This window comes from Ambystoma mexicanum, chromosome 4p (genome assembly GCF_040938575.1).
Source record: "Ambystoma mexicanum isolate Mex_15411 chromosome 4p, UKY_AmexF1_1, whole genome shotgun sequence".
In the NCBI taxonomy this organism is placed as follows: Eukaryota; Metazoa; Chordata; class Amphibia; order Caudata; family Ambystomatidae; genus Ambystoma; species Ambystoma mexicanum.
The window spans coordinates 137,779,953-137,806,957 of NC_090927.1; the positions used below are offsets into that span (position 1 = coordinate 137,779,953).

General features: G+C 46.8%; 1 protein-coding gene across 1 annotated transcript in view; it reads right to left on the reverse strand.

The window, feature by feature from the left end:
* Positions 1-27,005, reverse strand: part of LOC138452791 (adhesion G-protein coupled receptor F3-like) — a 110,574-nt gene that overhangs the window by 35,840 nt on the left and 47,729 nt on the right. The window contains exons 4-8 of the mRNA XM_069605134.1: positions 22,826-22,972; positions 20,645-20,839; positions 13,502-13,698; positions 5,713-5,898; positions 3,225-4,619 (exon numbers count right to left, since the gene is read on the reverse strand). Coding sequence (XP_069461235.1) covers positions 3,225-4,619; positions 5,713-5,898; positions 13,502-13,698; positions 20,645-20,839; positions 22,826-22,972 — 2,120 coding nt within the window. The remainder of the gene's footprint in view (positions 1-3,224; positions 4,620-5,712; positions 5,899-13,501; positions 13,699-20,644; positions 20,840-22,825; positions 22,973-27,005) is intronic.

The window sequence follows — 27,005 nt, forward strand, 5'->3', positions numbered from 1 at the left end:
CATTTGTGATGCCACCTTTCATGTTCTGGGTGTTAGTGTTAGCAGTGCACAGTGGTGATGGCAGGTATGGGGACTTAGTTTACCATAACTGGCGAATTTCAGGGGTTTTTCGGTTTTACTTTGAACCATAATGGGACGTTTGAAAAGTTCTTTTAGTGAAGTGCACAGGTTTTTGGTAGGGCAACTTAACCATAACGTCCCCTCAACAAAGTTTATATATATATATATATATATATATATATATATATATATATATATATATGTATATATATATATATATATATATATATATACATATATATAAATATATTTGTATATATAAATATGGGATTCATAAAGGGCACACCTAGCTGCAAAAATTGCACTTTACATAGGGGATGCGCTCAGCGTGTTACAAGTATGGGTGTGGAGGAAGCAGAGAAGCTGGGTGGATAGGGGATCAGGGGAGGAGAGGGGAAAAGCTCCAGGGGGTGACAATTAGGATTGAGTAGCATGACCAACAATTGACAAGCTGTTCTTTTAAGAGTACGGTCTCCACATCCTTCCTGATGTGTAAGATGGAGGGAGCACTTTGAGCTGTATGTGTAACTTGTTTCAGAGACCATGCGCATAGCAGGAAAAGGCCTGTGTCCTTTTTTCCCCTCTTGCAGGTCTTTGTTTCATGCCTAGAAATGTTTTGACTTGGGCAGCCAAAGTATGCATTCAGCTCACAAAGTGCATTTTTCCTTGTGCTGTTCAAAAGTACTCCTGCCCACATCTGTCCACATTCCATAATGGAATGACATCCTATTAGTCTTGTGGATGGAAGGATGAAGAGTCTTGAAACCTTCCTCCGCAAAGGATCCTGGTATCAGCACCTGCAATCAGCAGCCTTTCAGTCCACCCCAAGCACTTCTGGGTAGTTGGACGGAGATCTAATGTGATCACTGCACCTTTTTATTGTGACCACCGAGAATGTTGACTTTCTTTTTATTTCAACACTGTAAGGGAGGCATGTCAGCAGAAGTACAATTTGTAAAACCTTTATTCAATTTTCGGGTTTTGGAAAAACTCCTACTTTGCCCTATAGCTAGGATGGGAGTACTCTCTACCATCAAGTAATATATTAAACAACCCGAGTTGAGTCCGTCAAATCAAAATGGCCTAGACGAACAAAACGTAATGCCTGCCCTATCTCTTGCACAAAAAGTGTGTAAAGGAGAATGTGGATGCAAAGGAAAATCAGTGTTAGAATATAAAGAATAAATGCGGCTGAGTCAGCTCTCCTCCTCATGTTAGACAGCATGGAGTAAGGCTGTCCCCATAGACAGGATGACACACTCTGGCTCAGGTTCTCAATACAAAGGCAGTTCAAAACGTAGATCGAGACCCCCTGGCCTTCCACGTTAATGTCTCCTTTTCCAGCTTTCAAAACACAGTTCAACTAATATTTTACGCCGTCTCCCTCAGTCAGACTCGAACCTTTCAAAGCAAAACATTCATGTAGGTCTCCCTCAGTCGGGATCGGACCTTTCGAACACAAAACTTGCAGGGGTTCCTTTGCGCACGCTTAATTCACATCCTTTAGGGGTTCCCTTCCCCTAACTTATCACACTTGCGGTCTCCCTCCGTCGGGCTCGGACATTTTCCTGATGCCGAAGACTTTCCAATGTGCATGACTTTTACTATAGACCTCCACAGGACCACTTCGTCTTTCCCTTCAGCTCACACTCTTGTGTTATTTGCCGCAGTGTCTCTTGGTCTGGATAGTTCGATGCCATAAGCACACAAGTTCAACGTTCACCTTTTTACTCCCCACCCTTTTTCCCAGGGTTAATTTTGATCACTTCACTTTTTATAGTTCATTGACTTTATCACTTCATAACAAAAACATTTCACCTTTCACTGAGACTTTCGATTGGGCTACTTCCTTTTGCACAACCACTTTGCTACTCAGTATCGCTGGTTTCACATCTATCGGTAATTCAAAGTTCATCACAGGTCTGCCTTCATTCGCGTCTCATCCACACGCGTGCAGCCTTCAATTGTGCGATATACTATTGCAACACACCAGTCTTTCATGTTGCTTGCCAACTCACCGGCTTTGTGCATTTCTTTCTTGTCTTTGCAGTTTTTAATTCACAAGTCAGGGGTCATACCATAAACTTGGCCTCGCCTTCCCAACTCTGCCGTTCACCTGAGAGGGTCGCTGGCGTCGTTGAAACACAATGAAGTCTTCTTGTCTGGGATTTGGCCTTCTGCACGTGTTCTACAAGGCTTTTTGGAGGGAAAGACCACCTGCAGGAAACTCCTGGAGTTCTCTACCTTTTGCTCTCGTTCCTCGGTCTGTCGCTCTCGTCCAGTAGGTTTGCCTTCACCCTGGAAGTTCTGCTCTTGTTCATGTTCCCCCTTGCTCAGAATGTGTCTCTATGTTTCACCTTTTATCCGTGTGAGGAGAGTTAATTGGTATCAGATGCATGCACTTAAAGTCAAGTGCTTGACTTTGCCTGACCCGATTAGCGGGACATGTCCAATGAGATATGCAAGGGTTAGCCCCTTTTCTCTTAGTCGCCTTCTTCCTCGGCTCAGTGTTTGTGTAGAATGTGGGGGGGAGTTGGGACATTGGAGAATCCTATAAAATGGGATGGGTCATGTGTACAGGAAAGGGGTAATACCGCATCTCACCATCGGTCACCTCACCCCCACTCCTCGAAGACCCCTCACCCAGGTGATCCTCCCGCACTGGTCCACCCCCAGGGTCTGGATCCAAAGACGATGGTCGTGCCCTGGCCACCTGAGAGAGAGAACCCCAGGGATTGGTAGGTGAGACACCCTTTGGTTTCTCACAATACCATTTTCACCCCATATATATATCGGGGGAGACCCCACATCCCCCCTGCTCCCTCCTTTATTCATAACCTAATGTACCCACCCCCCATATATATATATATACATATATATATATTGGGGTCAAAATAAACAAAAGTCGAAATTTTCAGTGGTCGCCGTAATAAAACGGCACAGTAATTATATCATCATTTTGGGTGGCACCCTAAGACTTATGTCACATATACTTTTAAATGTATAAACTACGTGTATAGTGACCTTGTAGACAAGTTATTTGTTCTGTGTGTCTTTTATAGAGTCAACATACAGTCTTGGAATCTTCCAGTTTAGTCTGATACACCACACACATACAGAAATAGAACATCAAAACAGCATGCACAACATAGAAGTTGACTTACTTGGAACGATTCCAATAGAGTGAACATGTAGTCGAAAAATACAGGGACTGTGGCAACGAGTGTCACAAGACCAAGCCCCCATGTTAAGCCAAAAAGTAGTGTGATGATGAGAAGGCCTTTCAGAATAGCCTGCAAAGCTTCTTTATCTTCTCCTTCTGGACCCTCAGACACAGCTGGCCTCTGCATCTTTACGACGACCATCACGACTATCACCATATTCACCATGCCGATGATCAGGGCCGGGGTCGAGAAGGCATACACGGTTCCTTTTTCTCCACTGAGCCAGCAAGCTCCGTCTTTGATGTACGATTTTCTTGGGTAGTAAACTCCAATGGTCAAAACGGCGATGGCAAGTGGGCACAAATAGCCAACGGTCACCATGATGGGCGCGATTGATCGCTGTCGTAGCTGAGGGAAGCCAAACATGAATTGATGAAATAAGATGAGCCCTTGAAGCAGCATCCAGAAGAACATTGCGAGATAGAAAAGGTGCTTGAAGAAGGCCGCAGCCACACAAATCTTACTCCTGTGACTTTTTGTTATGTATAATGAAGCAAAGAGCCACAGGTCTCCGATCAGCAAGGACAGGGAGACGTTGATCAAGATTAAGTGACGGAAATACGAGATTGTGCCTGCGGCCACTGATTTCCACTGCCATAGGTGTATAATGATGCCAAGAATTGATAAGAACATGGAGGCGCAGGTTCCAACTTTGCTAAGAAGATCCAAAGCGCTACCCTCAGTAAGCATAGCAGTGGACATCAAGATGGCGAATGAGGTTAAGTGCTCGCACTTGCAAATGGTGCTTGTACCTTGTTGAAATCCTTGGCAACCCTGATCAGACCACCCACCTTCCCCTTCAAACATACTGTAGTTCCAGAATACACAGTGAGTCGCTTGCTCTTCCGTAGTGCCCGCTGTATTTCTGTGCCCAAAAGTCATCTCAGTGGCAACTTGACTGATGCTACCGCTGTTGGATATAATCATGTTCGTTAGTACTAGACTGTTGATGAGGTAGCTTGAACTGCTCAATTTGCCCACAAAATTTGGAGGCAGGAGTCTATCGAGGTTCTTCATAGTCATACTGGTGACTGTGATATTTCCTTTTTCCTGAAGGCTCGTCAGTGTCTGCTTGCTGATATAGATGTCAACCATTGGATTTGTGGTCAACGTTTTGTTGTAATCTCTCATGGTACTGGGACTCAGGACAGACCCAAGCAGCTCCACATTCGGCTGAGTGATGTTGATATTATCCTTATCGAGGTAAAGAAGTTTGATGACATTTTCTATGGACTGTAAGAGGGAAGACCCTAAAGCTGTCGGTCGAGGATGTTTTTTAGACCAAGGTTCCATAGAAGATGCTTCGAGGATATGACTGGAAACAGCAAGGAAATTCTGTGAACACATAATATGTTACTCACAAAATGTTGAACAAAAAATAGATTCATTGACATGTATGGTTCATAGCATCAACCCCCCCTCATATGGAGCAAGCATAATCGCTATCACGATGCAATGCATCACGTTTATGTTCCATTCCTGGCAGTGAAGATTTTGAATGACCCTCACATGTATGACAGTGCTACATTTTTCTGATGCTTGAACATTTTCTTTTCAATTACACAACCAGAATTTAATTGGTTAGGTGTTGTAAGCCAGGAGTCCTATCAGCCCTAGACAGTATAGCCAGTGGTAAGACATCATGGGAGTAGTAGTCCAAAACATCTGGAGAGCCATGAATTGCTGACCCGGTTACGCCATTATCTGTCTTGGTGTATAGAATAATGCGAAATGCTGCCCCAATGGCACATTAGGGATAAAATAAGTGCCAAAATAGGTTGTTTTAACACCAGTATGAGCGATCCAATGGATTTTGTAGGTTTTTGAAGATGGAGCTGGGGCATGGATCAGGATTTCCATGATCTCCCATCACCAATGCTCTGCCTGCAAAAACCACGTTTCAACACACGCATGGTAATTAACGCTGGTGTTAAACCAATGGATTCCTATCAAATCCATCTGATTTTAACCCCTGTTAAAGGCAGACGGAGTCCATAGGAACCATTGTAAATGCCTTCTTCAGCAGTCAATTGGAGAAGGCACTTTTCTTCAAAATGTAGTGGGAAAAAAGGTGTTAATGCGATTTACCATATTTCAAGCCTTTTTTCCCTATGTGTTACATTTAGGGGACCGAGCGTTGAGAAAGTGCAACATTGGTGGTCCACTCAGTGCAATTAACACTTGTTTTTCTCAAAAGGAGGCCCATTGTCTGACAATGTAGATGCTGTCCAATTTTCCAAGTGTCATCTAATGTCATGCTCCTAGGTTCGCACTAGTTCACCAACCACATAGTTAAATATAATGAATCATTTTCATGTATGAGTGAAACCGTGTTCTAGGAGTGAGGCTAACCTCCAATGGGTGTCACTTGATGTGCCTGAGCAGCAGAAGCCTCATGCTCTGAGCTGTTCTGACACCCCATACTCACTTCCATGGTGCTGGTGTTCATCCGCACGCTGGCGTCCGTCGCTGTGTGGCAAATGGTTTCCAGGCAGGCCATTATCGTCATGAGGTCTTGGGGTGAGGTGTCGTGCCTTTCAGTGGTCTCAAGTCTCAGCTTCTGGATAAGATGAGGAGTTTCCTGATCAGGACTTCCCAGCCCAGACTGGTGCCACTAGCAATTAAGAAATAGAGAGAAGACGAGCAGAAAACATTATCTAGTCAGATGGTCTTTTGCTATCTTCTTCTAGGATGAAGCCACTGTTTATGTGGTCCGATAAGACTTCTTATGAGATAAGAGTATCTAATCCTCTCTAGTGATGCATTGCATCAAAGAAGGCCCATGTTACCAACTGTGATTTGCAATTTCTGTATGCATGGGGCTTGAGAGTGCTACATGAGTTACCAGCTGAACTATTTGTCTGATCATGATCATGAGTCTGTTCCATAGATGGCTCACCTGGACAGAGCAAGCACATTAATTTGAATCATAGGCTCACCCTTACATGCAAAAATGTGTTCTGTATGGTTTCATCTAAGCAATTTTGATTGTGGTAATTTAGCTTCACCTATTTTTGGTAGTTCAACCTTTTTTTCTTTTAATGGGGTGCCCCCATACCTCTCTTCTCCCCATCCTCTCCTACATGACACACACACACACACACACACACACACACACAACACATTAACACACACACTCACACACACAAACACATTTTTTAGGTCGAACTATCAAAAATAGAACTGCATTGCATAGGGATCAACATTTTTCCATTGCGTTAAAGTTTTATGCAACTGCTATTTTAGGTTTGTAAAAACGGTTCGCCCTTCATTCATCAACCGTTTTTATTTCACTGCACTTTTGGCTGAAAATGTTTTTCTGGAAAAACACAGAAAAATATGGAGGTTTGGGGGGCATATAAGGGCTAGGGTGGGGTTGTGTATATGGAATAAATAATAGGGAAAGGGGGAAGGGGAAGGGGGATTGGGGATTGGGGGTCATGAACATAGAACCGTAAACACTTAGCAGTTCATCCTTGAAACACTTGTGTGTAGGCGCGTTATAAATGCCATATCATATCATATCATATCCTAGCTTTTCATATTAAGATACTGCAATATGGTGCTGGGAAACTACAAAGGAAAACGACATCCAAGCTGGCAAAAGATCTCCGGGGAGGGCATAGCCGATCCTGTAAACAATGATAAAGCGTAAGCAACCCATTCCACAGGCTATACCGGGGGAGGGGGTAACGGCTCGGCAGCCCCAGTTAATGGCCTGAACGAAGTGAGTTAAAAGTCCAGTCTCTTTAGCTCCCTCACAGGCGCTGAGTTGTGCTTTGAAGGGGTAGGTAAGAGACTGATTGCCCATATGGCAGGAAGGGGGGGTTTAATGCCAAGAGGTGACTGGATTCCGAGCGAAAATGATGTTCCCCTAAATAGTCACAGGGCGCAAGTTATCCCCTGGAGATCCTTCTTCAGCAGCTAGGGCAACATTCTGCTCCTCTGAGTTAGAGAAGGAAGTGGCCAGCTTGACGAGATGCCGTGGGGGAGACAGGTTCACCTGACTGATTTGGACAGGATCTAATTTGCAGACTTTTCTTTCGTTGCTAATACTTTCACACACCCAATAGCCCCCCCGATCCCTTTACACCCCCCTCCCCATCTCCCCCATAAACAAAGAAAGGGAGGTTGTGCCCGCCTGAGAAGGGATTTGACAAGCTGTATGAAGGTTGAGGTGACCTTCAGGTCTATCTGAAAGCTTGTGATCCCACTTCTGATATCATATGTGACGACTGGGGGATCAACAGAGAACATAAAACAAAGAAGCGTGCATGGATTGGTTTATTCTGGAGTTCAGGATAGAGTCAAATGAACTCAACAGTGGCTAGGATCAAAATAAAGGACAGGGATACTCTTTCACCCTCTACTTGGTTTACGACTTTGGACCTGAGCTCATCCCTCTCTCTGTAATTCAGGGCTTCACCCCCCCATGAAAGAATGCCTCATAATCTCTTGTTTTTTCACAGTGATTCCAAGCACTCCTATCTTGTTCCAGGGTCTTTCTTGGCAGGGCACGTTTCAACAGGATTCACAGTCAATCCTATAGGCCTCTCCCACCAGGAACCCCCTGCCAGCCCCCGTAGGTCGCCTGTACGGGCCAGGTGTCAGACTCATCTGGAACATTTGGACAGCGGGGTACATTTGCATCCACATCCCGTAGAAAGCTGTTTTTCCAAAGTATGGCCTGGGCTCAAATGTACTTCTTTCACTTTCTCTGAGTGATTAATAATGAGCCCTGTGGTTCCCTGTCAAATAAGGTCAAATTACCTCCCCTAGGCTTGATGTGCCTAGTGTGTCTGGCCCTGCACCACCCGCCTGCTATTCCAGCACTGGACTATGAGACTGACTGATGTCTGAAAATGGCTGCGGCTCCTTTAACTTTCTCCTTGTTCTTTCCTTCTCCTTTATCTATTATATTTCTCCTTTCCCCCTCTTCATTTACTCTCATTTAATGTCCCTGCTCCTTCCGTTCCCTCCACCACCATTATTGGTATTTATCTGCATTCTCCTCCACTTTCACACTTCCCAGTTGTTTCTCCTCTCTCCCTCTCTACAAGACGTACCTCCTCTTCCCTACTCATCAGATGTTTCTTTTCTGTCTCCTCTCCTGTACTTCACAAATGTTTCTGCTACTGCTCTTCCCTCTCTCTCCACAATTCTTTCTCCTCTCCCTCTCCTTTTTCTCTCTTTCTTGCCCCTCCCCGTTCACTTCCTCCTCTCTTGCCTCATATGGTTCTTACCAGCACTCTCCTAATTCCCACCTCAGGTTTCCCTCTATACCTCTCCCGGGACTGTCCGTGGGCATGAGATGCATAAACCAATTGCAGCTGCAAGTCAATGGGGAGCCTGGCTTGTAATTGCTGGAGACAAGTTCACACGACTATGCAGTGACATATTTCCTCTTGTACAGAAGAGCAGGCAGTTGCTTTGTGAGAGAAGCCATAATTGAAAGTCCGCCATGTTTGAGTCAGGCAGGCCTTCTGGTATGGCTGACAGATTCCATGATTGTGCAAGCGGCATATGCAGATGCGAGGGCCCCTTCTCTGTGTCTCTTTGGTGATGCAAATCTGACCACAAGCTCTGTCCCTGGTATGACTCTTCACAGTGCAGGCGTGATTCCTCCAGAGGGTTTGCAGTTGGTCCACATTGTTCTCCATGAGCCTGGCTCGCACACACACATATTATTTGCTAGTATATGAAGATAGTTTGTCCTCAGCTTGCGGAGATCTGCCAGCAGGGGTTTACAGAGTCCCACATGTTTTTTGGTGTTTTCTGGCTGCTCTTACCCTCAGGCCATGAAGGGGGCCTTTGTAAGTGTGACCTTCAGTGAGCTATGAGGATAGGCATGGGAGGGAGAGCCTGGTTAATCTCTGTATAACACGTCAAGGACCAGCTTCACAGAGTGGGTGGTAGTACCCGGGGCCCAGGATCCCTATACCACCCACAGGCCTTGCTATTGTGACTTTGTCTTACACTATAAATCAGCCAGGATCCTCGGAATGCAATCGCAGACTGTTGTCACACGGCTGCAATTTAGAGGATACTCAGTGCATGCCTTTCCCCTCAATGACCTTGCCCTTTGTAGCTTGACCCCTCTCCTTTTCTAATGCATATGCAGACTGCTATTGGACTCCATATTTTTTTAAATCACAAAGGGGAACTTTGGATTGATGTTTTTGATCATCATTCTGAGCAACAAGCATCCAATGAGAAGCATCAGTGTATGTTATCAAAAAACAAGGGCCTCATGTATCTCCTAGTCCTCAGAGGGAGGTAAAAGCTGTAGTGCCTTAGCACTACTGTCTATCCGTTTCAAGAAGAGGGCTCACATCCAGGCATGTATCTCTGGAGCCTCTAACAACACGGCTGAACTGTTCAAAATCGGCAGGCAACTAGCCATTCCATCTGCAGTCTCTACCTCGTCTCTTCCTTCTCAGGCCCTCTGTATGGCACTGGCCACCCATTTCACCTCTAAAAATCAGAACATTCTGACTTCTCTCTCTTTTTCCCCTTACTCCACTCCTCCCAATGCCCCCCCCCCTTGGCCTCTCTTCTACCCCCACCCACACTCTCCTCCTTCTCACCTATCACAATGGATGAGATCTCTAGAGTAGTCCGCTCGATGAAGGTCTAATCCAAACAGATTTCTCCCTGTTCTTCCAGAACCATTAAGGGCAAGATCTCCTCCCTCGCTCTGGCTCTTGCGGACTTCTGTAACCACTCCTTAGCAGCTGGCTCTTTCCCTTCTTCTCTCAAGCACTCCCTTGTGCACCACTGCCTAAACAAGCCTTAAGCCGACCCAACATATTCGGCCTACTACCGCCCTATCTCTACTACACCCTTCCTTGGGAAACTCCTAGAGAAGTTGGTCTTCCCCCAACTGACCCAACACACTGAGATTGTTGGTTGTTTACATGGCCATCAATCTGGATTCCAAGCATAGCATCCAGAGGTGCAGAAACTGCTCTCCTGAACACCCATGGAGAGCTGCTCACAAATCTTGACTCTAACTCTCCTGCTGTTCTCATCCTCTTTGACCTTTCTTCAGTCCTTAGACACGGTCAAGCATTCTGTCTTCATAAAGCGGCTCCAAGATACTCTTGGTATCTCAGAACTGGCACTGGATTAGTTGACCTCCTTCCTCACTGACCGCCCTTCCTAGTTTCTCCTGGGCTCCTTCTCCTCCATCACCACTCTCTCTACACGTGGTGTTCCCCAGGGCTCTATCCTCTCACCCTGGCTTTTCAACATCTACCTTCCCCCCTTACTCACCTGATGTCTGCTTTCTCCCCTCATTTCCATTGTTAAGTAGATGACCCACAACTCTTCTTCAAGCTCCCCTCTTCCTCCTCTTCTTCCTCCTCTATCATCCCTGATTGCCTGTCTACTATTCAGTCTTGGTGCACCTCCAATAAACTCTGTCTTAATGCCAGTAAGACTGAGATTCTTCCTATTGGACACCTGTTCCCTGTTTCCATCCTGCACTCTGGCTGCCCTCTATGGGCTCACCTCCCTCTCCTACCACTGAAGCCAGAAACCTTGGGGTCAACTTTGACTCCTCTCTATCCTTTACTCCTCACATCCTGGACCTTGCCAAGAAAGCCCACTTTCAACTTCACCTCCTTAGAAGCATTCTTCCTTTCATCACCTTCCCCCAGAAGCTCAATGTCTCTAGAGCTGTGGTCCTCTCCAGGCTGGATTATTGTAACAGCCTCTTCCTCAAACTGCCTCTTTCTTCACTCTGTGCTGCAAGACTTATCCTTGGCCTCAAGCCCAGAGACCATATCTCTCCAGCTCTAAAATCTCTCCACTGGCTCCCAGTTGCTGCAGGGATCAAATTCAAGACCCTTTGCATCATTCACAAGGCTGTCTGGGGCCTGGGATCACGTTACCTGCAGCTCTCTCTAACCAAATACTCTCCTTCCAGATTCCTTCGATCATCTTGCTCCAACACTCTGTTGATCAAACGCTTCTCCAAGAAGAGAGCTGGGGGCAGATCCCTCCCCTCAGCTGGTTCGCTCCTATGCAACAGTCTTCCTCTCTCTCTGTCTTGAACTGGACCACCTCAAGTTCTGCAAACAACTCAATACTTTTCTCTTCTTCTCCTCCGTCCCTCTCCACCTCCCATGCTAACCATCCCCTCTGTCACTGAGACTGGTGGCCTGGTCCCACAAGAGTCCAATAGGTCCCAGGCCTTCTGCCCAATCGCCACCAGCACCCCCTCTGCACTGCCCTCTGGTCCCACACCCACCTGTCGGGTGGTTTGCATCCGCCCTGCACTTACCTGTTGGGTGGTACACCTCTCTCTTCACCTGGGACGTCTCTGCCCAAAGACTTACCTGTTGCCTCCCCAAAGGGCACCGCTGGCACTTCCTCCCCTGGCGGACCCTAATAGCACTTACCCCTGGCCCCCTTTTTTCATTTTTTTTTCACTGCACGTTCCGAATGTCACAAGGCCTAGTAGGACCTCTGATCGTTTTCTATTTGTCATTGTCGCTTTCATTGTATATTTGCTCCCTTGTTCCCTTTCCTTATGCACTTTGAAACACTTGGCCTCATTACAGCGTTGGTGGTAAAACCCGCCGGTAGGCGACGGGCTACTGCTGACCCGTAACAACGTTTCTGCCGCCTGACATCCCTGTGTCACCGGGATATAATAGGCGGCGGCGGAACAGTTATTTCCCGAACCTGAACCTGAAGCACTGGCACTGTTACTAACGGTGCTGATGCTTCAGTGAAAAGCCTGCTGGTAAGGGTGTGAACTCCCGGCAAGTCAGGCTTGCCAGGATTTCTGTGTCCCTACTGGCAGACTCTTAGTTTGGCGGTCCAGAAAGGGTGCCGGTACCTTGCTACCGGCACCCTTATTTCCAGACCGCCAAGCTTGAAATGAAGCCCACTGTCTTGTTGTATAAGCACCTTATAAATATCCAACAAATAAATAAATAAATAAATGCTCCCTGCTTCAATCAAGAACCTTTAACTCGTATTTTGGTCAATTGATCCAATACAGATAAGTCTGACGTATACTTCCAGAAGCACCTGAGGACCCCCTACATTTCAAAAACCATCTTGTCAATTTCTTATTTCACCACTCAACACTACTCTTACCTTTCTGGAGAACAGCTCATGCCTGCTCCCTCTACCCATCCCAGCACCTCTGCCACCTTGCATTCTACTTGTAACACCTGAGTGCGTTGCTTATTTACAACGCTCTGTTGCTCCTTAGCTCGGCTTGCGCTTCATAAATCCCATACATGCACACAATGTACCCCTCCTAGTGTCTTCCTCGTGGAAAACAAGGCAACCATTGCTATTTGCCATGTTGTGAGTGCAAAAGCCATAATGAAATCAAGCTAAACTAGCAACTACAGGCCTCGAGGGCCGGCAACCTGACTGGATTTCAAGATATCCCTCGTGAATATTCATGAGGAAAAAATTGCATATATATATATATATATATATATATATATATAATCATTATATGCAAATTTATCTCATGAATATTAATGAGGGGTATCCTGGAAATCTGACATGGATCCGACCTCTGAGCCTGGAGTTGGATAACCCAACATAATGCGTATCCAGTGATAGTTTTGCGACAAAAAAGCAGTTGCAGAAAAGCAGCAATTTTAAATGCATTTATATGTGGGGGGTGGGTTGGGGTAATGTTTATGGTAAGGAGGAGTATGGGGGTCTGCGGGAGGTCTCCCCCGCATATAAATGTGTTAAAAATTGAATTTTTAAAGGCTGCTTTTCCTGCCGTGGGATTTTGTGCGGCGAGATCATCACATAGAACCACATAATGTACCCTCCTGACAATGAAAGGCATTTCTCAAGCATTGACTAAGCAAGCGAACTGCTTCCAAGATCCCCCTGTTTCAGTATGTACTAAGCCCTACGCAGACATGCATAGGACATGAACAATGTTAATTAGTTAAATAAACAGTAACTGAACATTTTCCAAGTGGTTGATTCAATGCTTAGACTAGAGAAGCAATTACCTTGTTGAATAAGAGAAATGTTTATCGCTGCTTGGGAACTGTTATTTAAGCATGCCAAGTGCTTGACAAGTGCACTAGAAACGTTAAGCAAGCACTTCTCTTTGCATAGGACACAGAATAGCAGTAGTTGAACACCTGCTCTCCTGACAACTCCCTTATTTATCCCACCGACAGAACAGTGTGTCTTTGTTAGAGTAGCAATGCACTTCCTACCTGAGCCTCTTGCAGGAGGGCCAGCAGTCTTTTATCCGTACAGGTGTGTGTCACTTGGCCCCAGGTTCCGCTCAGGGAGCAGTTCCTGCGCCAGGTGCCTTCTTTATCCTCGGTGCACCGGATTCTCGCTTCTTGACCTGCTCTTGTGGCATTCCATGCGACGTGGCTAGATTCACTGGGGCAGAAGCTCTCGCCAGCTAGGAGCACAAAAATATCACCAGTAGCTTGAAACGCATTTTCATTCGTTAGGGTTTGAAATCTGCCTGACTCAAACATGGCAGACTTTCAGTAATGGCTTCTCTCACAATCTAAATTCCTTTGGGATCTTAGTTCTGAGGTAGACAACCAGTCACCCTCCTGATGCTATGGACTATAACTCCCATCAGCCCAGCCAACATAGTTCATGCTGAAGGATTATGGGCGATGTCCAAAAACATCTGGAAGATGACAGGTTTGCAACTCCAGCTTAAACTGAATTTATCTGCTTGATGTGGAAAAGAAGTTTCCTGGTGGCTTCAGGATTTTATCCAGTTAATTTGGCAGGAGGTTACATCCCCACTCATTAAGCCTCTGCTCCAACATTTTCAGGTGGAATTTCCGGGGCACTTTATTCTGGTGCTGCCGTTCCTTGCCCTAACCAGCAACTTCCTGCTGTTCATTGCGCCAAGGAGCGCCATGAAAGATGCACCATCCCTGCAGTAGCTTTCATCAATTGAAAATGTCAAAGTGGTCTGTGCCAGTGGCAAAGCCAGGGTGGGGGCAGCCGCCCCCCCTGTATTTTATCTTGTGCCCAGTGCGCCCCCATCAGCCTCCTGCTGGCACCCTATTATCCGCCCCCTCTGCCACCGAAATCTGCCTCTGCAACTGGTTTGTGCACTTACAAACACATGCCTACTGCACTAACCATTACATGAATTAACAGAGACACCAAGGCGCTTTTTAACTTCTTGACCAATCCATGGTGCTTACCATTCAGCCACTGAGGCCAGGAAAGATAAAACGGGCACCTCCTCCCATAAATACTGTTGGACTCCTTAAGAACTTCTGAGTGGGCTGGGCAGGGCTCTGTAAAGGGGATACAAGAATGTTTCCGGACAAAAAGCTACACAGCACATTTTTAAGAGAACGTCTCAATCTGCTCCACACCAGAGAAATCCTGGGGATAAGAAGTCAATCCACTACGACAACCTGCAGACTCTGCAAAATCCCAGACTCAATTGAGACAGTTTGTCACCTCTTGTTAAACTGCCCATCTTTAAATCAAGAACGCACAGCTTCTCTGGCCCCTGTATGGGTTGACACTGTGCTGATAGAAGAAGACACATGGTGGTGTCGCCTTATCTCGGGAGAAAAACCCCGTTGGGCGGTAGCCACGTCTGAACTAATGGAAGCAGCCTTCACCAAAATCAATGCCAACTACTATCCACTCACTGCTGCTGAATCTTCAACCTAACTATACTGCATACCAACAGAGGCATCCCCTGTCTGTGCCTCTTTTTTTCGGCGCCCTCCTACTAGGCGTCGATCGCCACGGAACTCTGTCATCGACTCTAACAGCCTCCACCACTGACATTACTTGACTCTTTAATCGCTGTGCTCCTGCAATCTTGAAGAAAATGAAGAAGGAAACAAACAAAGCTTTTGACATTTCACGACTGCTCTCTTGTAAAAAATCATTTTCTTTGATTACACACAAGTAAATTAAAAAAAAAAGGGGATACAAGAACATTTCTGGTTCCCGGTAAGGACAACTACTGGAGGCGAGAGCATGACCCAGAAGGATTTTGTCCACTAGTAACATAGAGGTCACCCAGAAGTAATTAGTGCCCAGGAAGGAGTTGTGTCTCCCAGAAGTAAAGTAACTGTTTAACAGTGGCTGGACGGCATTGGGATCCCCTTTAAGGTGACTATTGTGGAGCTAGACCTGCAGCCTCCTTTTACTTTTCCATTTAGGGTCTGAATTGTTTGCTGTGTTTGGCTGAGGTACGGGGCAATCCCCTGCTAAGTAGATATTCCTACCCCTGTAGGCGGCGCTAGAGGTGCATCAGCAATTGTGGATTGTCCCTCATGCCACACGCGGGTCTCCACTGTCTCCACCAGAGGAAAGGTAGATAGGAGAGAGTGAGGAAGTGTCCCAGGGGCCTGATGGGAGGAGAGGCAACTTTCTGGCAGTTTACTAAAAAACTGTTGCCACCACAAGGAAAGGCTCTTTAACACCACATCACAGCTACACCCACACGCCCAGGCCAGGAACAATGGATGTAGCAAAAAAGAAAGGGGTACGAGTTAATACAAGGGTGAGAAGGATCAATAACCAGGCCAACGTGGAACTTCAAATGAAACTATATTTCTACATTTGTGAAGACTTGACAGAGGATAGGCAACCCACTAATGGTACACTACAATGTCTTTTTTAGTAATCTTGGAAACCCTACCCACGGGTTTAATTTGGCTCCCACCTTCTCAGAGCCCTACCCTTTACTCTTAAAGGGATTTTCCCTGGAGTCCCTGGTCAAGCTTAAGGGTTTCCTGCACCCTTATCCACTGTACTTCTAAGAGAGTCTTCCTCCTTGGACTTATAGTCTCAGGTTTAACAGATTTCTGCAGCCTTCATCTTTGCTCTTCACATGGTCTATTTCCTTTGGGCCTCAGTCCAAGGTTTGAGGGGTTCTCACACCCTACATCTCATATCTTCTCATAGATTCTTCCCCTTGACTCATTTCAGTGCCTCCTATTGCTGCTTTCAAGTTGTCCATTGAGGAAACAGGTTATTGCATCACTGGAGGTATTATCAGCGTGGTCATTAAAAAGGCTTCCATCACAGCCCTGCCTTCGGATCGTGACTCCTACCTTCTTCACAACCTCTTTACTCCTGCTATCGTCATTCGCTGCCTCCTCATTCTATGCCACATGCTCGTTCCCCCTCCCACCATGGGTTTAACCCCTTCATAGTGGGGTATCACCCCAAACCCTGCCTTTTTTCGAAGCTTGCATACTCAAATGTTCCTATTCTGCCTGGCTAGGTTGTCACTCTTATTCCACCTGGGTTTCTTACGGCACCCACTATTGATGTCCTTTCTCACCTTTTCTGCCTTCTGAGGTTTATCTCCTTTCACCCCTTGCTCTTCTCCATCTTCCACCTCTTGGTATTCCTTCTTCTTGCATCCCCAACCTACCTCCTGTTCTCTTCCACTAACCTTCTCCTGATGGTTCCACCCAATCTCCTGAGTTTTTACACCAACCTCCTCATGTGTTTTCCAGCCAACCTCCTATTTTGTTATACCAACCTCCACCTGTTGTTTTGAGCCAACCGCCTGTTCTTTTACACTGACCTGCTGATGATATTTCCAACCCACCTCCTGCTCTGTTTCACCAATCTCTTCCTGATGTTTCCAACCCAGCTCCTGTTCTCTTGCATCAACCTCCTCATGATATTTCCAACCAGTGCTCTGTTCTTTCACCAAACTCCTCCTGATGTTTTTAACCCACTCCTGACTAATCTCCACTTTACTCTCCAATCTCCTCCTCTTCCAGACTCATTCCTTTCTCTCCAAACTCTCACAAACTCACTCCTTGATCTCCACGTTTACGCAGACTCTTTCCTCTGGTCCAACCTCCTTCAAGCTGCTGCTGCCAGCTACTACTCCAAGAACCTACACTGCCTGAATGATGTTTGTGGCTGACATAGTCCTGTAACTCAGATTGTTGTGTGTGTCTCTCTGAGAAGGTCTTCACCTGGGAATGTAAATGGTGTCACGATTCACTACATGTCATCACTTCTCCCTGAGGGGGAGCCCTTTTGCATGAGGACAGGGAGGTGAGGACGCTATCCAATAGTCCCCCTGGGGCTGGTATAATATGGGAGGGTCTCATGGGGAGGGACACCCGCCCCTAGGGAGAAGGATGACAATCTAGGGAATAGCCCTTGTGAGAACATCAGACCCCCCACACATTCTAAACTCCTTCTTCTGGTAACCACTTTGTAGACAGTGGACCTATGTACTGTTGTAAAGTAGAATACCTCAAGATCCTGGAAAGTACTGAGATGAGGAACATCAGGAATATAAGTAATGCAAGTACTGGGACGAGAGGATGGGCAATACCCAGCAGGAACTGCAGCATTACAGACTTCCGTGGAGGCATGGTTCCGTTTACGCCATTGAAATCAAAGAAGGAGTGCCTATCAGGGAGACACAGCCAACCAGGACGAGAGACCATGAAGCCCGAGAAGCACGAAGGAGATGTGCTGAAGGCAAGGACAGAGCCAAGAGCAGCCCACCCCCGGAGTCAAGAGGACAATGAGACTCCTTTGCCCAACAGCTTCCAGACGGTAATGGGAGGCTGGCAGACGATGATGCACACGCAAGAGGCAGCATCCATACCGTCAGTCAAATGGCCGGGAAGGAGATCCACGAGGTGAAGGCATCAAGGTACAGAGATACCCACGCAGCACACGGAGTAGAAGAAAGACCCCAGGAAGAACTGGACGTTCATCCCGGGAACACAGAGCATAATGGGAGAGGTGCGGGGAACTGTAGGGGCTGGAAAGTATAGGAGGCAGAAACCCTGTAAAAACATAACAAGCAGGACGATCTTCTTCATGTCAGTGCTTGGCCGGCAAGGCAGCCAAGGGGACATAAAGAAAAGGGGAGAGTAACTGGGGTCGGTGACCCAAACCAAGAGAGTGATACGAATCATCTTACTCATGGCAGTACATGGCAGGGAAGTGGACCAAGTGGGCCGAAGAAGAAGAGAGAAGCCAGGATCATGGACCCTCATAACACTCAGAGCTGGGTGCTGTACGTGTGAAACCTAATGATGAGAAGACATGCGGAAGGGAATAATTCCCCCTGGTTGTAAGAGATTGTGTTATGGTTACTAGGATAAGGGAGTCATTCTCCTGGTAACGCGGACCGAGAGGAAGATCCAACAGGCCTCGGGAAGGGAGTCACCCCCCCACCCAGGATTATTTGAGACTGAGACTGAACGCCAGGAGAAGGGAGTCATTTTCCAGGCTTATGGAGTAAATGTTATTTGGAACTTTGTGACCTGGTTAGGGGAGTCATTCCTCTGGGCCAATTGTTTGGCTCTTTGGAATGCCAGGAGAAGGGAGGTATTCTCCTGGCCCACGAAGGTAACATTGTATGGAACTTTGACCATAACCCAGGAGAAAGGAGGCATTCTCCTGGGATCAGCACAGTGCTGCTTTATTTATTAATTTATAGTGTAAGGGCCGGAAATAAGATTTTCTTGACACAGGACGTTTGACACCTTTACTTTAATAGATATGTTGAGGCAGGAAAACCCCTCTTAGGATCAGGGAAAGATAGGTTTTCAATTGCTTTATAGCCCCAAACATGCCACTATTGTGCCAGAGTCCTTCTTATGCACCCTTACAATGACTATGCTCAAAATCAAATTCCAGCAAATCACTCAAGGGACCCAAACATGCTAAATGGGTCCATGCACCCCAAGCAAGTTCATATTTCTCTGTAGTGAAAGCCAACGTCTCTGGGGACAAAGGGATGAGAAGGGATCACTCTATCATTGTTGAAGGCGACCCGTAACAAAGCTCCCCATCATCTGCTATAAGGAAGACCCATCTGAAGAAGAGTTCCCCTCCCTCACCGAGGGGAACAAATGAAGAACCACTAACAATGTTTTATACCTGGTCAGAGAACTCCACCAACTTCACCCCCCACTGGAAACACAGGAGTCACCCATGAAAAGAATAAACTCACTACGCTGAGAAAAATGATGTCAGGGTACAGTATAGAGAAGAGCAGTGTTCAATCCTAAAATGTGCCTATTAGGGCAATGACATTACTCAAGCAAAGAATGACTTGATCCTGCTGACAAGGAAAGAGCTCTAAAATACAATCCTGGCATATAGAGACCACTGACCTGCACCTGGCAAGTCCCTTTGAGGAGGAGCCCTTAAGCTCCTCCAAGACCTGTGGCAAAATGTTACATGGAAGCTTCAAGATCTTCAGTCCGAGAACAAAGCAGACTGAAGTCCTGCTGCCCTGCAAACATGTTGCAGGGATGCAGAGTGTCAAAAGGATGGAAACTAGAACCAGTGGCAGTATAAACCCAGGCCTCTTTGATGATTTGCAGATTCAGCATTTTGACCAATCAGATTAACTGAATCATTTGGCTACTTAGATTGGCAGAAATGCTTAGTCACACCTGGGAAAGGGCGCTCAGCCAATCAGGAGGCTGGAACAGTGGTGAGAATACACAATCCTCACCCGCTGCTCCAGCCACCCGAGGCCCTTTCCCAGGTGGCGTTTCCCCCCCCCTTTTTTTCTTTTTCTAACGTGGGGCGGCAACAGGGAGTTGGCAGCCATTGGGCCTACCAAATCTCGGGCAGGCGGGCCGTTAAAGCACATGTACACCGCCCAGCCGAGGCGTGAAAGCTATAATGTGCTGCACAATCAGGTTGGCCAACACATGCAGGAGTTGCTGAATTTTAAACCATGACTTTTATGTTGTTTGTAATTAAAGTGATATTGTCATTGCCAAGCTTATGTATTTGCTCGGTAGCATCTGCGTACAACACTCACCCTACCCTCTCCAACCCAACCCTACCAGATCGGAACTGTCTCTGTTAAAGCAAAGTAGGTACGCACTGGCCTCCTAGGGAACTGGGTGGGTGTCTCCTTAAGAAGGCGGGACTGCCGTCCAAGGTTGATCAAAAGACGTGCAAGGAACGGGCATGTGACCACCAAAATGAGAAAGATTTCCTGAGCCATTTTCCTCCCTTAGGAGAGTTGTTCTTCCCAAGCTCTACTTTATCTGTGTGAACAAGAAGAAGGAAGAAGACCTGGTGTGTATTTAGGAATACAGCAATGACTTATATAGCTGAGTAATGCAGAGAATAATGCACTGGCAACCAATGAGGAGCTTTCAAAGCCGGTGAGACAGTGTCTCGTAGTCTAAGAGTGAGGATAAGTCTTCCCGCTTCCTTCTGAATGAGGTGGAGTTACAGAACCAACGTCTTGTTCAGGCCTAGTAGAGACTGTCCAGTAATCAAAGTTAGAGATGACTAATGACCCAGGTAGACTGATTGCATGAATGGTATGGAGTCTTTTTGAGGTGTACATTGTGGAGAAAGGGACTTGGCTGGGCCCAGAATGATACCTGCATTCTTTTCCTTCCCTATCAGGGAATGTTGGGTACCGATGACCACTGGCGATTGAAAGCCTACGTTGGGGAGCATGAGTCCTGTTTTCTCTGCTTTGAGGTTCAGGGTGTTATCAATCGTTCGGTCCAGTATGGTCTGCAGACAATTGGTAAAAGTGGACTTGGCATCTTGATTAGTCTCTTCGGGGTCATCTGAATGGGGTTGAAATTTAGGTGAGTAGGATTCAGTTAGGTGTATGGCATAAGTGTTAACGATCCAAGCGTGCAAAGTTCAGTCACTTGTCGTCTAAGTGGGAAAGTCGGGATCATTTAATGGCCCTTCCCTCAGTCCCCATAGTGGAGATTAGTCCTTAGAGCAGAAAGGCCTGATCTGTATTGTTATAAGCCAGAGCCAGACCGAGCAATATGAGATCCATTGTGGAGTTTGCATCCAGAGACTCTGCGATTTAGTCTTGCGTGTATAGCAAGGCAGTCTCCCTACTCCTCCTGGTGCTCATCCAAGAATCAGTTGCTGTTGTTGAAAGACGTCAGTTTATCTTCATACGTCTTCAATGATTTTGGTTCGGAAAAAGGAACATTTGTTATAGGGCAATAGTTATCACCTTTTCTCATGCATAGTTTCTTCATCAATGGGGGATAGTTGTTTCTAATAATAAGGCAGGCATAGGGCCTGATTTAAAGAAAACATTGGAAATGGATTCTGGAGCCAGGCTATGGCAGTGATCTAATCCTCGATGAGAGTGGTTGGGCTGCAGAAATGCTCTCTTCTTTTATCAAACCCTCTGGTGTAGTTGGCTTGAGGTCTGGGAGTGTTGCCGCGTTGTCTTGCTCCAGAACAGAGGGTGCCGTTGATCTGCTAGTTGGAATGGAGGCCATCTTGGTCTGAAAAGACGTACCTGGTGATTTTGGGTAAGAATGAGATTGAAGTGTGTTTGACTTGTTTTGACTTTTTTTGACTTTCCAAACTCAAATCCTATTAGGTTTGTTTTGGGCTGACGCAATGCAGTTTTGGAAGAACATCTTTCTTTGGCATTTGATTGTCTTTCAATTCACAAGGGAATGACATGTCTCAACATCTTAAAACCTATAACTGAGAGAAATATATAATATGTGTTCTCATAGTCACAAAGGAGCCTGGAAGAGCTTAAAGTGCTAACTGTAAATTAGGGGAATGCCCTAAAAATTATGCCTGTCACGCCACTGCCACTCAGCCCTTACACTTAACTACCCTTCTGGTGAGTGCCAGGAAGGTGACACTGATGTCCCCTCTCCCCACTCTCCTTGTGTATTCACCTCCCTGATACCCCTGTTGCCGCATGGTAGCAGAAATTGCCTCATTTGAATTATTTGTATAATAAAAAAATAAATTACCAAGAGGCCACTAATTAGAGGCAGCCAACAAATAGCTGCTCATTAGGTAGATAGAGCCAGAATCCTAGAATATTCCCCACTTCTTCTGGGCATTAAGTGCCAATAATAGCCCAGCTCATTCACTTAAGTCTAATACATGTCTAGTGATTCATAACTAGCTTTGGGTGACATGCAGGCAGCCCGTGTAAAGAGAAAACACATTGGGCCTCATTATAAGCTTGCTGGTCCGGTAATGATGGTACCGGTATGCTTGCTCGTACCGTTGCTAACGGATCGGCAAACTACAAGCTCTGCTCGCGGGTGACTTTTTGCCCGCCAGGTCTGACCTGGCAGATGGACCGGCACCCGCGAGCAGACCATGTTGGATGCACCGGCACTATTCACGCATGGTGCCGGTGCATCCGACCTCCCCATTCCCATTGAGCCGTAGGAGCATTTTTATCTGGCACCCAGGAATGGGAAATTACCGGGTCTGCCGGGGCGGTAATTGCTGGGCACCGGAAAAAAATGCGCCAGAGTCATAATGAGGCCCATTGGCTCTCATTACAAGTTTCCCGGTATGCCGCCGGTAATGACAGCGGGATACCAGGAAACTGCCCCTATCGTCTCCACCACCTGATATCCCAGTATCACCAGGATATTGCGGGTGGCCGGTGGCAGATACGCTGGTAATTCCCATTCCATGGACTCCATAAGATGGGATTGTCGTAATCACCAGCACCGGTAATGCCAGTGCCAATGATTCGGCGGGAAACGGACAAACAAAGAATTTACATATGCCATCTCTCTACCCACTGATGCACTTACGCTGTATCACCGTGACTGGTATTCCCACTTGCACCGGAGGAAACTCGTTATCTTCAAAGACACATTGGTAAAGCGTGTCTCTGCCAGGGCACTGGGAGGCATCAAGGGCAAGAGAATGGCACCAGCGGCCGCCCACCAAGGATGCAGCTGGAGGAGAAAGAGGAAAGAGCGCCAGTCAATGCCACAATCGCATCCATCTAATCCTCCAAGACCTAACCCTCTTACTGGGGCCAAGACAGCACTGGCGTAACTGGGGCCCTCGCAGCTCCCGCGGTCGGGGGGCCCCGCTAGCACATGTCCTGGAGAAAAAAAAATATTTTTTTGGGGGGGATTTTTTTTTTATTCACTCTGCATTCATAAAGAAATAATTTCTGTAATAGAAATACTTTCTTTATGAAGGCAGAGTGTCTAGAAAAAGAAACTTTCTTTTTGAAGTCCCAGGACTCCTCCCACCCCATGACATGGAAGACCCCAGGCTGGAGGCCTGCATGTCAGAGGGTGGGGGAGCCCTATGACTTCAAAAAGAAATCGTTTATTTTTTAAGTCACTCTCATAAGGTAATTATTTCCGTTATGGTTCGGTCCTTAACGGAAATAATGTTTTTATTAAGTCAGAGGGACTTCAAAAAGAAAAAAAATCTTTTTGACGTAATAGGGCTCCCCTCAACCCCATGTGTGTGTGAGTGTATTTTGAAAGGGTGTACACTTAAATATGTAGGTGGCTGCCTGTGTGAGTGTATGGTGAAAGGGTGCACACAAATATATGGGTGGCTTGGTTTGCGTGTGTGCGTGCGTGCATGTACAGTGAAAGGGTGCACACTTAGGGTGGCTGCCTGAGTGTGCATGCATGGTGAAAGGGTGCACATTTAAATGTATGGGTGGTGGGGGCCTGCGTTGTGTGTTTCTATGGTGAAAGGTTGCACACTTAAATGTACGGGTGGCTGCTTTGGTGTGCCTGTATGGTGAAAGGGTGCACACTGAGTGTGCCTGTATGGTGAAAGAGTGCACACTTAAATGTATGGATGGCTGGGTGTGCCTGTGTGTATATGGTGAATGGTGTGTGTGCCTGTGTTCAGAGGTGCAACAAAATATACATTTCGGGGGGCTAACCCTTCAAATGTTGGGAGAGGCACTAACTTCAAGGGAGGTAGGGGAGAGGGAAACTTACTTGTGTGGGGACATTTAACTTCTTTAACCATTTTAATGAGACTATTCTAGTGCAAATTCAATGCTACAAGCAGTTAACTCTCTCCTTTAAGTCTGAAAGCACTCACTTATGGACTGCTGTGAGAATGAGCGGTCTCCTGTTCCCTCTCTACCCTTCCAATCACTCCCCTGGCATGCAAGTACTAGACTCACATCACAATTTAAATTCCCTAAAATATTAAGGTATTAACAGTGAAATGCTTTACGTTAGTAATTGCTCGGCCCTTGTTAACAGCGAAACTCAGGTGCTGTTCAACATCTGTGTCCTGTTCTGTCCGGCAACTGATCTGAAGGTCATCCAGGTTGAGTCAACATAGCCCAACATTTCAGGGGACTGGGGTGGGGGGGAGTGCTGAAGCCCAGTCAACTCAATGGTGTTACGCCACTACTTGTGTTGAGTGCCTTGATTACTTATTGGTAATCATCATGACTCCTAGCCCTATTCTTCCTCGTCCCTGTACTTGTATATGAGGCAGTACTTGTGTATGAGGTACTCTGCCTCATACACAAGTACTGGGATGAGGTAAGGGTGCATGGAGGTAATGCTACCTGTAATCTTCATTACTCCTAGTCCCACTCTTCATCATCCCAGTATTTACCTATGAGGCAAGGAGCCTCATACGTAAACTCTGGGACAAGGAAAAGGGACGTGAAGGTAATTCTCGGCCAAGGAGTTGATTTTGAAGGTTGGGGTAGGGGGTGGGAGGGAGAGGGGATGTGTGGAGGGGGTGTTGGGATTGTGTGATAAATCATAATGGCTGTCCATGTCCAGGCTATGCAGGCATGATATGTGGTATTAGTGGCTACAGTCATTTTGGTGCAGCCAGTTTAGTCATTCCACAGTTTAGTATGACTTTTTTTTACTGCGCATTTCTGATAAAGCAGTCCTACTAAGTGTAATTACCTGACTAGACTGCCATTTGGGTACTGCCAGTCTAGCCATTTCTTACTGTGGCATTGTATATTTTTCTGGGCATCTGTGATGATATGATATAAGTCATTTATAACATGCCTGTACACAAGTGTTTCTAGGCGTGACAAGACAAGGGAGGGAAGACAGATGAAGACAAGACAAACTATCTTACTTGGCCCTGTGTCATTCAGCTCGTGCAAGTGCGAGAACGAGAAATGCAGGGGGAAAGGGAGGGGGAAGTGCAAGCAAGAGGGGAGGGGAGAACAGGGCAGTAATGCTCTGAGTAAGTGCAGCACGGCTCTGGTTAGTGAAAGGAGAACAAGGGACTGTAGGGTTACAGTTACAGCCCCTAAGTGCGTGGTAGGCCCGAAGGCAGTGCAAGGGTGACTGATCAAGAAAGAGCCTGGACTCAGTGAGACTCTGATAGTAGCCAGGCTACCAGTCGGTACAGCAGACAGGTAGGTCAGCAGGGGAGGGAGAGGGAGCAAGCAGAGGAGAAGAGGAATGTCTTTAGCTGTTTCCAGAACCTCAGGTGGTCCACTCAAGTTTGAGAGGGGCAGGGAGGCCATTCCAGAGGTAGGCACCTGTAGATGAGAGAGATCTACCCCCCCCCCACTCTCTGCCTGGAGAAGCGTCTATCCCTTAGAGAGTTGGAGGTAGCTGGGGAAATGCTTGAGAAGGAAGGTATTTTGGAAGAGAACATTGGATGTAGTGTGGGCTCTGGCCCCAGAAAGCCTTGTGGACAATGCAATGGGTCTTGAACTAGATCCTTGCAGCTACTGCGAGCCAGTGGAGAGATGTCAGGGCTGGAGAGATACGATCCCTGGGCTTGAGGCCAAGGATAAGTCTTGCAGTCCTGTTCTGGATTAGTTGCAGAGGGCAGAGAGTAGAGGAAGGCAGATTGAGAAAGAGGTTGTTGCAGTAGTCCAGCCAGAGAGAAACAGGGCTCTGGAGACAGTGAGCCTCTGGGGTAAAGTGAGAAAGTAAAGAGTCCCTTTGAGAAGGAGCTGCTGGTAGTGGGACTTCTTGGCGACATCCAAGATGTGAGGAGAGAAAGAGCGAGTGGAATCGAAGATGACACCAAGGTTGTTTGCCTTGCAGGAAGGCGAAGGAAGAGGGCCCAAGGTGGGTCGGACAGAGTGAGAGAGGGAAAGAATAAGCAGGGGTCCCAGTGAGAAGGATCTCTGTCTTACTGGCACCAGTCCCACCAATCCCAAATCGCGAATAGACAGTCAGGAATAAGCGAGGGAGGAGAGGAACCTGACGGAAAGCTGAGTGTCATCCGCATAACACTGAAAGTTAGAGGAGAAGGTAGAGATCAGGTGGTCAAAGGGGCCAAGTAGAGGTTGAAACACCAGGCTGAGAGGATAGGGCCCTGAGGAACACCACAGGTAGAGAGAGAGGTGGCGGAGAGAAAGGGACCAAGTTGGACCTGGGAGGGGCACTCGAAGGGGAAGGAGTTCAGCCACTTCAGGGCTGAACCGTGATGCCCAGTTTCTCACATAGTCGATTGATCAGGATGGTGTGGTTGACTGTCTCGAAAGTAGAGGAAAGATCAAGGAGGATTAGGACAGAGTGAATGCAGGAATCAAGGTTAGAGACCAGATCTTCATGGGTGTTCAGAAGAGCAGTTTCCGTGCCTCTGCCAGCTCTTAATCCAGACTGATGGTCATGGAGACATCCAACGGATTCAGTGTGGACTGTAAACTGGGAGATGGCCAGCTTTTCCAAGAGTTTGCCTAGGAAAGGGCTGATGGAGATTGGGTGATAGTTTGCCAGGCAGGTAGGATCGGCAGACTTCTTCTTGAGGAGTGGGTGCAGAAGGGAGTACTTAAGGTGAAAGGGGAACGTTCCAGTGGTGAAAGAGTGATTACAGAAATTGGCCAATGGTGGAGCGAGGGTGTCAATATGGTCCTTGATGGTTCGGAGGAGCAGGGGAGCATCTGTTTGGATGACACTTTCATAGATCGGACTTGTCTAGAAACTTTGTCAGGTGTTGTCAGAGAGAAGGAGGAGAAAGAAGGAGGAGAGATAGAGATGGCCAAAGAGGGGCCGAAAGAGG